This window comes from Callionymus lyra, chromosome 18, assembly GCF_982586985.1.
Source record: "Callionymus lyra chromosome 18, fCalLyr1.hap1.1, whole genome shotgun sequence".
Lineage (NCBI taxonomy): Eukaryota > Metazoa > Chordata > Actinopteri > Syngnathiformes > Callionymidae > Callionymus > Callionymus lyra.
In genome coordinates this window covers 6,308,209-6,320,198 of record NC_141835.1, presented here as the reverse complement: position 1 = coordinate 6,320,198, position 11,990 = coordinate 6,308,209, and the positions used below count along the sequence as shown (strand labels likewise).

Sequence of the window (11,990 nt, the reverse complement as noted above, 5' to 3'; positions counted from 1 at the left end):
AAAAAGTATCGACACCACCATTTAGTTTATTCTTATGTTTGTAAAGGAACACGTAAGTTCATTTGTTTTTTTATCAGCTTAACGTTTAGAAAAGGATATTGAACTTCCCCAGACCTGAGACTTGCAGTTTCTAGTTGCACGACAGTTTTTTTATGTTAAATATTTAACACGTGTTTCGGTTACATGTTGTTACGGCGGTTATTTTTACGTTCCTCTTAAATAAATATAGTAAAAATTTAGGTTTTTGTTATATTATCCTTGTGGTAAAATGACATATTTTCCCAATAATCGTGAAATCCAAGTATTGTGTTAAAAAAAATGTAAGTATCGTCACAACTGTTAGATAGAACTTTATTTATTATTTATTTATTATCTATTATTTATTATTTATTATTTATTATTTATTATTTATTAGTTTGTTTATGTTATTGTTTATTATTTATTAGGTATAACTTTATTTATTTATTATTTCTTGAATACGTAAATTAGGAAAACATTCCCAAACCCATATGTATTCAGAAGAAATTCACATTTTTTTCTGTCACCATGGTAACAGTAATGACCAAAGAAAATGTAATAATCTGATTTATAGTAAACTTGAGTACAATTCAGATCACATTGATCACAGAGATGTGTCTTTGATAAATAAGGGGAAAGTAAAAAGTCCGTCTTCGACCAATCAGATTCTCAGACACATTCAGTTGCATTTGTAGTGATTTTACTTTAGTTTTAAGTCTCGCTTCTCGCATTAACACGTCATTCACGCTCAGAAGAGAAAAGATATTTGTTCCACCGTCCTTGTTGTCGTTGGATGTGGAAAGCACCTCATTAAAATGTACAGATGAAGCAAATCAGTCTGAAAGTAAAGTATTGCAAGTGTCTCATGTCAGCACATGACTGTCAGCGGGCGGACGACGGCGTCATCAACTCTGTCTCGTGCAAATTGTCAATTTTTCTGATTATTGCACTCGTGTAACGCCGCAGATGCCATCGTGGCTGGTTGACCAAAATCTTTTTGTTTTTTTCTCCAAGAGGAGGATTTTAAAGAAGCTTAAAATAAATCCTATTTTGTGTTCAATTTGAATGACTTTAAAATATGCAATTACTAAAACAAGAAAACCATTAAAAACATTTCCTCCAAACAGATCAAAGAGGATTTAATGACAAACATCTGACTCTCATTATATCGATGAAATGAAAGTGATGAGTTACTATGTGAAATCATTAAAGAGATCAGAACAGATTATTGAATTAAGAACTTTTGGCGATACTTTTTTTACATTGCTAACTAGTCCACAAAACTTTAACCACATATTAATAAATGTTTTCTGCGAACTTAATACAATAACAGCCTTCCCTTGTTGATGCTAACGCTGCTAGAAATGCTACTTTTAGATAGATAGATAGATAGATAAGATAGATAAGATAGATAAGATAGATAGATAGATAGATAGATAGATAGATAGATAGATAGATAGATAGATAGATAGATAGATAGATAGATAGATAGATAGATAGATAGATAGATAGATAGATAGATAGATAGATAGATAGATAGATAGATAGATAGATAGATAGATAGATAGATAGGTCTTCTTCGGGAAATTGTTTACTGCTTTAAATACTATACCTTGTCTAAGTAATACAATATTATGTGATATCTTTATTTTTACAGGTGAATTTATTCGTTGATGTTTTTAAACTTGACCTAAATTACTTTCAACCTGCATTTAAAAATCGACGTTGCAAGATAAAGCTAGCATTCAGTGCTAACTTAGCATAACACTAACTTACAAATACATTTTCTCCCCCATCGCTATTATACTACTAGCCTTGCCTGTATTTTTAGAACTATAAGTACATACTAATTATTGTACTTAATACGTTTTTTTTGGATCAAGAAATATGAGAAACGAAATATTGGCGAGAGATTTACGCCGGTATCAGCACCAAAGACGTGTCCGTTTACAACGTCAACGTCTCTAAGATGGCGGCCGTTTAGGGTAGAAAGTGTCGATCGATCCATACTTGGTTTTGCGGGCGTTTTAGTGACAATTTGGTGTTTATGGCGCACGCTACATTTCGCATACTAACAATTGAGACACACTTATGCACTAAAAATACTACGTTTAAATACGCACAGCTTTAGGCTCATACTGTTAGCATGCTTCGTTAGCATCAGCAGCATTAGAGTCAGCACTATATTTCTCACAAAAACGAAACCAACGTTTTAAACTTTAATATTTCGTCTTGTCATCGCGCTACACTGACCTGGTTTCAACAAACGTCCTGACCTCAAACAGTCGACTTGAATCTCATGATAGATAAAGTGTTTGAGCTTCTACTTATGACCATTAAAGGTTTTCTGGAACTGTTTGTGTTCCCTCGCGATCGTCCGATTCATCTTTTCCAATTGGATTCCGATTAAACTCGGCTGAGACCAGAGATTTACAAGAACAATCAATCTAATGAGATTTATTTATTTGTGCTCGATTCATTGACTAATTCCACCGAGAAATCTGACGCGAACACATTTGCAGGAACTTCAAAAAAGGTTTGTGTTATCGAATTATTTGTGTTTATTTTCTAGTCAAACTGAATCAGAACCCGGAGTCGTTCCTGCGACTTGAAGAAGTCATGTTTGCAGACTCACTTTAACCCTCGTGTCGGACTGTAACGCCAGGTTTTCGGGTCGCGGCGAGTGACACTGTGGCGGGGAAAACATCAGCTGTTTCCACTTAAGCCGCCAGAGTGACTCTAATTCATTAAAGTGATAATCTTCAGCGCTGGAGGTTCACAGAACCAACGCTTGTGTTCCGGAGACATCTGATCTGATAAACGTGGATCTCATGGGATTGGTTAGTCGCTCCGAAGCTTCCCAAGATCCCACTTTTGTAACGCTTTGGTGACTCTTTGACAGCGAAACGCTCCGTAAAAACCAAACAGCAAAATCACATAATTGTAAACAATGTTTAACTTGAAGGAATTTTAAGCTTATTTAACACTAACTGGTTCTGTCGCACATTTTTTAAAAGATTAAACACAGTTTAGGTTTAGTTTTAATCCACTATAATATCTTATTTTTCTCATCATTATAATCCATACTTATTGTAAAATGATCAAAAAATAAGACATTTTAAGTTGTAAATGTTGTACCTGAACGCACCAGTGGACTTCAATGAGAAATTAAAATCATCAATCGATCAATCAGGATGACATCATGATAAATGTGCTTGACCCTGATAATAAATCAGATGTAATTGAATGTGAAATAATGATTATAATCCCTGTATTTCCTCTAAATAATCTTCTGATCCTATCAATCGTTTTCTTTCATCTTAATTCTAGACCATGGTAACTGTAACAGACTTGATGTATGAACAAGTCAAACGACTTGAAGCTCCATGACTGAGTCTATTAATGTGTTGGTGCGTCTCGTGGTCACTTCCCATGACCAACGAGTCCGTGTCATCTGCAGGTTTTATGCTTGAAATCCGTTTTTTATTGCATGACACAGGAATCTGTGTCTAATTCTGATCTGACCTTTTAAACATAAAAGAAATAAACATATAAGTAAGTAAGTAATTTATATTTATATAGGGCTTTTCTAGACCAGGGTCACAAAGCGCTTAAACAATCAAAAATACTCAAAAAATACATACTAAAAAGATCAAGATAACACAGAAACTCATGGGAAAAGCCTGCATGAATAAGAAAGTCTTAAGATATGTGTCATTTATCACACTGTCTTTTTCATAAGACATTTTCAATATACTTTTAAGTTAATAATCACATGTAAATATGTTCTTTTACAGTATTTTTTTAGTTGGCGCCGCAACTTTAATTCCCAAACTTGCTGAATAAGCCGTCGCTAAAAAGACTTTTTGTTACACGATTTAGTCGATTAATTCCCGAAATCCACATTCTTGGCTCGCGCACAGGGAAGTGATTCCTGCTCTGGTTTGGGTTGTTTTTTTTTCTCCACCATCACATGCTTCTCTTGGTCAGAAATCTTTGGCAACTCAGTTTCAACTGCAATTACATCAAACACATCAAAGTGAGGCGAGAAAACAAGATATAGACGAGAAGACGCTCGTCTCGTTTGTCGTTGATCATGTTATAGCAGCACAGCTTTGATCACAAATAGTATTTTTAAAGTGTGTAAACAGATCTTCATGTCTTCTCGTTTGAACCACCAGAGGTCGCCAAAGCAATTTAGCGACTTCCGTCAAATATTAATTTAAAATCTAAATCTGTAGCCAATATATTCATGACGTGCATTGACTGAGCACTTTTTATAGTACATACCCAACATTAAAATTCTTAAAATAAACTCGTTTTTCTGTTTTTTAACGATCTATTAAAGTGCGGAAACACTGCCATCTATTGGGGATAAAGTAAACTACAATATATTTTACCCAGGAATCTCATTGTCGTCTTTCTTGAGATTTTTCCGCCTTCATAACGACAGAGGAAGTTTTGACTTCTATTTAAAAACCGAGTGAGTCAAACCTGGCTGGAGGTTAAAGTTCACACGCGGTTGGAAAAAAAAAACTGAGTCATAACTTCTCCATCTTCATCTTCCGCTTCTAGAGATGTCAAGATAGTACATACCCGGAAATATTCCATGGATTCAGGAGATAAAATGTTTAAAATACCTCATCTGTGATCCTCCTGATGCCGGCTTGTGTCTCCACTATTTTAACGCCTAAAAGTTTGAGTTTTCTTTTTACTTTTTACACAGTTAATGTGAAGTTGCAACAAGAAATTCTACTCTTAATAAAAAAAATGTTGGCTCCAGGTGCTACTTTTTCTTCATCCGGGTGATCATGTGACTCACGAGGAATGCAGACAGTTGTGTTTTCTCTAAGTTAGCGATCAAGACATTTCTTAAAAGTCCATCTGCTCGACGGACGAGAGGAATCACTCCGAGGACTGAAGGTAAGAAAACTAAACAAGAGGTTTTTTAGTTGTTGTTGTTTGTAAACAAAGCTAAGACGTTGTCGATCAGTCGTCTCTTCAGACATGAGGGACAGACTGAGTGACCTCCAGGGCGTCCAGACTCTAGAGCTGGACTCCATGTCGGAGCCCGACGTAGGGTCGCACCACGACCAGACCATGAGCGAAGTCCTCCAGGAGGCCGAGCAGATCGGCCTGGAGATCCAGCGGATCCACGACGACGTGGGCGAGCTCAGGAGCGCCAACCTTCAGACGCTGAACCAGACCTCGCACCTCCAGGACAGCAAGAGGGATCCCAACGCCATAGGGGTGGAGATCAGAAGGGGCGGCGAGGGCGTGATCCGGAGGCTGCGAGGGTTGGAGGACGTCGGTCAGGAGCTGGAGTCGAGGTACGGCGGCGGACACCCGACCACGAGGGTCGCCCGGATACAACACCAGTGTCTGAGTCAAGCCCTGCACGAGGCCATGAGCCGCTACAACGACGCGGAGATGAAGCACCGGGTGGACTGTCGGGGTCTGATCCAGAGGCAGCTGGAGGTGGTGGGCAAGGAGGCCAGCGAGGAGGAGCTGGAGGAGATGCTGGAGGGCAACGACTGGAAGGTGTTCAGCCTCCAGGTGGAGGGGAAGACCGCCCGCTCGGCCCTGGTGCAGATCGAGAGCCGACACCAGGACCTGCTGGACCTGGAGAGGAGGATGGAGCAGATCCAGGATCTGTTCTCGGATGTGGCCATGCTGGTTCAGGAGCAGGGGAACCTGACGGAGAACATCCAGAAGAGCGTCCAGACGACCGGAGTGATCGTGGAGGACGGCGTGGAGCACCTGAAACGAGCGACCATCTTGGACCGGAAGAACCCGTGCAGGCAACTCTTCTGCTGCTGCTTCCCCTGCTTGCAGGACCTGTGACGAGTTTGACAGCTGTCCATCAAAGTCTTTCATTTAAATATGAGGGTTTATCCTTCAGACCACATGACTCTTGACAAAGTCGTAACTGCTTTCATTTGTTTTCAAACCAAAATATGTCCGAACATCAGCTTTAAAAGCTCCTGGAGTCACTGTATCCTCTCGTCCTCAGTTGTAACTGCTTTCATTTGTTTTCAAACCAAAATATGTCCAAACATCAGCTTTAAAAGCTGCTGGACTCACTGTATCCTCTCGTCCTCAGTCGTAACTGCTTTCATTTGTTTTCAAACCAAAATATGTCCAAAAATCAGCTTTAAAAGCCGCTGGACTCACTGTATCCTCTCGTCCTCAGTTGTAACTGCTTTCATTTGTTTTTCAAACCAAAATATGTCCAAACATCAGCTTTAAAAGCTGCTGGACTCACTGTATCCTCTTGTCCTCAGTTGTAACTGCTTTCATTTGTTTTTTAAACCAAAATATGTCCAAACATCAGCTTTAAAAGCCGCTGGACTCAATGTATCCTCTCGTCCTCAGTCAACCCCAGCATCTCGAGGGATTGCATTGTCCATTTAGCTGCGGAGAACCTATTGACTGCTGCCATCTTGTGGCCTAAAGATTAATTTCTTCACGAAACTCTTGAAAAATATACTGTAGCAAAAATCAATACTTCTAGCATCACATCTCACTTTTTTATTTGTATTTTGTGTTTCTTTAAATCAAGTTATCTCAGTCCTGTGTAATTGAAACACAAACATGAATAAATGCTGTAAATGTTTGCATATTAAAAAACTAATTATTTTATTTTATTCAAACTTTATTGAACTGTTAACCATAATCTAACTGTGATTAAAATAAAATACGCCTTGAAAGAATTAATTATAATAATTATTTAGTTTCTGGTTTATTATTATTCTCCTCTGCGTTTTGGTGAATTTAGTACTAATAATGCTATTATTAAAATAATTAATAATAAAATTGGTTTCCAGACTTGGTGGAATTGTACTTGTTATTGTTAAAATCACTATGAAAAAATATAGATTCATAGTAACATTATTTAACATGCGTTATAAGCACTTTTGACAACGTAAAGTACATTTTTATTTGTGAAACGGACGAGTTTGTACAATGACTGAGATAAATTATCTTCATATAATACGTTTCTAACCTTTCATATGTGACATTAACAAAAGGTGGAGCTCAGGTGAGCAGAAGAGGGAAATATAGAATAGTTTTGGTTGAAATAAATAAAAAAAACAACATGTTTACCTGCGTGTTTGACGTCGACAAACACTTCCGGCTTCACGTCTCTCCTCAGCCCCTCCCGCGCCGCGCGGAGGCGGGACTTCCGCATCGAGAGCCGCGCGAGCATCACTGCGAGATGTTGAGATCAACTTGAATTTCGCCAAAAATGAAAAGAAAGATGATCAAGTAAAACGTTTTTACTTCTTCATCGCCCTTTTTTTAGACACCAGAGGACCAACAACAACACGAGGTAAGCAGCTCCAGACAAGAGCAGAATTGATAAAAAGAATTAAATATATATTTTTTATCTTTTATTTCGATTTTTAAAAAACATTCGTTGATATCTTAATCACTTTTGTTAACATTTAAGTCGAATTTAAGGGTCGGTTCCTGTTTCCAATTATGTTTAAAATAACCTAATTTCTAACTTATAATTCAAATTAAACAAGTATCATGAACTACAGCCTTTTTATTTAAACTATTTATTTTATTAGAACAACAGTCTCAACTAACGCAACACATGCAGCAAACGTTACTTTGTTATTTCTATTATCGGATCATTTATTTTACTTCGTCGGGGTTCAAACTTGTGGCCTGTGGGCTATTCCCCCCCCATCCCCCCCGGTCTGTGGTCGAATAGCAACGATGTCTGAGTCTGCGGCCTTTGATATACATCGAGTCACTCTGAGTCACTAGTGTCTTTGTTGCAACACCAGGATGGCCGAGTGGTTAAGGCGTTGGACTTAAGTTCCAATGGACAGTAGTCTTTGTGGGTTCGAACCCCACTCCTGGTAAAAGTTTAACTACCAGAACCAATCATTTTAATTAGTCTGTGGCTCGATTAAGTTTAATCTCTTGACCAAAGAATTGACTTAAAGGACTTAACTCACTAACTACCACCATTTTTGCTTGACTATGTTTTGAGGACCTGATGTGGACGGGGTCTTTTTTCAGTGGAGAGTTATAGTGGCTGATTGTTGCGACAGTATTGTGGGTCATTATTAAATATGGTTGTGTAAAAAAACACACACATTGTCTTTTGATTCCATCCCATTTTTCGCAGGAGACATTAGCTCGGCTAGTTTCATCGCTAGCCGAGCTAACGCTATAAAATCTGGGTTTGGATTTCTTTACCTGAGCGTCACTAATGATATCACGTCTTAAGAAACATCTTGAAGATGGAACTACGTCCACACGAATGTGACGACACCTCGCTCTCGTATTCAAGCTTTTTGAAACACATTTGATGCTACTTTATTGAGACACTTTTTGAAACCATAGAAAACATGACAAAACCAAGACTGCTAGCATCACGTCGTACTACACTTGTTTTTATCTACAGTTTCTTTTTTAAGTATCTTAAACTCATCTCAGTGTCTTTCCTGTGTGAAGCACAGTCGCACACATTATTTATCTCGACATCAGTTTAAATAACACATGCGAACACGCTTCTTTGTTAAGACACGCTGGTGTCGACATCTTTGCACAACTTTTGTTTGTTTCTCGTCGCGTTACGGGTTAGTTACTCACTAATGTCTAGTGAGTTAATTCTCCTTATTGCACTTCAAAGCCTGAAGTTGACCTTTGACCTTCATCGGCTCAGTGAGTCAGAGTCATGTTTGCATGTCGTCACCAGGATGGCCGAGTGGTTAAGGCGTTGGACTTAAGATCCAATGGACAATAGTCCTCGTGGGTTCGAACCCCACTCCTGGTATGTCGTTTTAAAAATAATTAGATTGAAGGCAGATTTGTGACAAACACACAATAATGTACTAATCTTAACTAAATAACTAAAGTTGTATCACGTATTGAATTTGTGGTTTTATAGCGTGTATGAGAACCAGGTAAAAGATTGCTAATGTGTGAATGGCTGTCAAAGCGCTTTGTGACCCTGGTCTAGAAAGGCGCTATATAAATAGAGATTATTATTATTATTATTATTAATATAAAAACACGGGTGATACTTAATATAGTAGTAATTTAAGGATAAAGAAGGTCGCTACACTAGCTAGCTAGATGTAGTTATCTAAAATGGCGTCCTTCAGCTTAAATGAAAAATATCTTACTGGTTGTGTTTACTTTTGTCAAGTGACATTTGCTAATGGACTCTTAAATTGTGTTTTGACAGGGGAGAAAATTATGGAAACACACAGTGGTAGTTTTAAAAAAATAGCATGAGAAGCTACATTGTCTAGCGAGCAAGAGTTGGATGAAAATGCTAGAAATGGTTCACACAACAAAGCTAGACACGAGTAAGACATGGTTATCACTAGGTGTGTGTTTTGTCAAGAATCGGTTCTCAGTATTACCTTGACCTTTAAATTATATACTTTATTGAGTATTGTCTTGATTGTTTAAGCGCTTTGTGACCCTGGTCTGGAAAAGCGCTATATAAATACAAATTACTTACTTACTTACTTACAATACAGAGTCAACGACACCATATATTGTGATACTGTAGTAACAAGTATATATGTGTAGTATTGTCAAGTACTTGACTCTAGTGTTGCAGAATTTACAGACCACATGACTCTTGACGAAGTTGTAACTGCTTTAATTTGTTTTCAAACCAAAATATGTCCAAAGATCAGCTTTAAAAGCTGCTGGAGTCACTGTATCCTCTCGTCCTCAGTTGTAACTGCTTTCATTTGTTTTCAAACCAAAATATGTCCAAACATCAGCTTTAAAAGCTGCTGGAGTCACTGTATCCTCTCGTCCTCAGTTGTAACTGCTTTCATTTTTTTTCAAACCAAATTATGTCCAAACATCAGCTTTAAAAGCTGCTGGAGTCACTGTATCCTCTCGTCCTCAGTCGTAACTGCTTTCATTTGTTTTCAAACCAAAATATGTCCAAACATCAGCTTCAAAAGCTACTGGAGTCACTGTATCCTCTCGTCCTCAGTCACCACAGGATTTGTGGGTTTTCCTTGTTCCTTCAGCTGCAGAGGATGTAATGACTGGCCAGAAGTTTAATTACGGCACAGAAATAAACAAACTGAGTGAATATTTACATGTTAATTGTCAAAAAAAAAAAGATTTATTTATTTTATACACAATGTATTTAATACAACCCCTGAAATAACTATGCTGCGTTGTTGTGAATAAATATTGTGATATTTAAATGAATCGATAATTTCCCTCGAAGGACACAGGAAGTAGATCAGTTGCAAAATCGTAAGGAATTTAAACAGGAAATGGCACCAGTGGCGAGTGTTGCGGGAGGTTTAACTCTAGCTGTGCTTCCAGGGGACATGAGGGACCGACTGATCGAGCTTCAAACCATCACCTCCAAAGTTCAGGAGGAGAGGGAGAGTCTGAGCCCGGAGGAGGCGAAGCCGGAGGAATATGTGCTGGTGTTCGAGGACGAGGACAAGATGAAGGCCGTCTACAAGGAGGCGCAGTCCATCAGGAAGGAGATCCTTCACCTGCGCATGGACGTGAGGAGCCTGGGGAAGCAGAACGTCAGGTTCCTCACGTCCATGCGCAGGATCAGCAGCATCAAGAGGGACGCCAACGCCATCGGGCGAGACATCAAAACCAGAGGGGAGGCCATCCACGCCCGGCTGGAGAAGTTCCGGAGCAAAGCCGCGCCGGACGACCAGGAAGCGTCGACCGCCGTGACCCGCATGGTGAAGTCGCAGTTCGTGTCCCTGATGAGCGCCTTCCAGAAGGAGATCCACGACTACCACGCGGCGGAGATGGCGCAGATGGAGAACTGCAAGAGTCGCATCCAGAGGCAGGCGGAGATCATGGGCCAGGAGGTGACCCGGGAGCAGATCGACGAGATGGTGCAGAGCGGGAAGTTGAACGTCTTCTCCGACAACCTCCTGCTGGAGGGGCGCATCGCCCGCTCGGCGCTCAGCGAGATCGAGACCCGGCACAAGGAGCTGCTGGACCTGGAGGGCCGCATCCGGGACATCCACGAGCTCTTCTTCCAGATGGCGCTGCTGGTGGAGGAGCAGGGCTGCATGCTGGACAACATCGAGGCCAACGTCCTGGGCACCAAGGACTACGTCGCCGAGGCCTCGGAGCAGATTAAAAAAGCCGTCGTGTACAAGAAAAAAAACCCTTGCAGGCAAATCTTCTGCTGTTGCTGCCCGTGCTGCAACTGAGAGGTCGCCGGAACCGGGCAGGGAAGCTAGCAGCTTAGCTAGCTTAGCTACTAGCTTAGCTAGCTTAGCTAGCTTAGCTACTAGCTTAGCTACTAGCTTAGCTACTAGCTTAGCTACTAGCTTAGCTAGACGTTAGCTAAACTACTAGCTTAGCTGCTTAGATACTAGCTTAGCTGCTAGCTAGCTAAGCTACTAGCAGCTAAGCTAGCGGCTTAGCTAGCAGCTAGGCTAGCGGCTTAGCTTAAGCTACTAGCTTAGCTAGCTGGCCATCTTAGAGTGGGTTTTTGAAGTAACTATTTATTTATTCTAAAACTATTTAAAAGCTAAGCTAATACATTGTTAGCAGATAAAAGTACTTTTATAAAAGTCAGGTAAATCATTCAAATGGCGCCAAATCACCTGCAAAATGTATCGTGACCCACCAGGATCTAGAGGTTAAGGGAACAAAGCGAAAAGTTCGAGAACATTTAAAAATTCAAGACCTTCGCTCAGTCTAATTCCGAAAGTGAAAACAACGTGAGCGCAAATGTATGATGAGAAATGAAAGCGTTACACACTTCCTGTCGTCGACACACACGATTTCCTGGACTGTACATATCAGAAATAAACCAGTTTTGTGTTTGTGCTGAACACATGTTTGGCTTCTGAATGATGCTCTTCAAAGTGGAACTATTGCTGAAAGAACAAGAGTTGTGTAACTGTGTGGTTTAGTCGGAGGTTGTGTTTGCCAACAGTGTGTTTCTCAAGAAGGTTGTTTCTCAACCGGAGGAGAAACGA

At 39.8% G+C, this 11,990-nt stretch overlaps 2 protein-coding genes and 2 non-coding genes across 4 annotated transcripts; all 4 read left to right on the top strand.

Annotated features, from left to right (window-relative positions):
* The first annotated feature begins 4,707 nt into the window (after positions 1 to 4,707).
* On the top strand, positions 4,708 to 6,846 carry LOC148060286 (syntaxin-11-like). The gene is made up of 2 exons (XM_087779819.1): positions 4,708 to 4,941; positions 5,012 to 6,846. Exon 2 carries the CDS (start codon positions 5,026 to 5,028, stop codon positions 5,860 to 5,862), a length of 837 nt encoding a protein of 278 aa, XP_087635945.1. The 5' UTR covers positions 4,708 to 4,941; positions 5,012 to 5,025; the 3' UTR covers positions 5,863 to 6,846.
* Positions 6,847 to 7,216: 370 nt separating this feature from the next.
* LOC148060283 (syntaxin-11-like) lies at positions 7,217 to 11,843 on the top strand. Its single transcript, XM_087779796.1, has 2 exons — positions 7,217 to 7,351; positions 10,348 to 11,843. The coding sequence occupies exon 2, from the start codon at positions 10,353 to 10,355 to the stop codon at positions 11,211 to 11,213; it is 861 nt and encodes a 286-aa protein (XP_087635922.1). The 5' UTR covers positions 7,217 to 7,351; positions 10,348 to 10,352; the 3' UTR covers positions 11,214 to 11,843.
* trnal-uaa (transfer RNA leucine (anticodon UAA)) lies at positions 7,813 to 7,895 on the top strand. Its single transcript has one exon. It is a non-coding gene; the product is annotated as a tRNA-Leu (tRNA).
* On the top strand, positions 8,733 to 8,815 carry trnal-uaa (transfer RNA leucine (anticodon UAA)). Its single transcript has one exon. It is a non-coding gene; the product is annotated as a tRNA-Leu (tRNA).
* Positions 11,844 to 11,990: the final 147 nt, after the last annotated feature.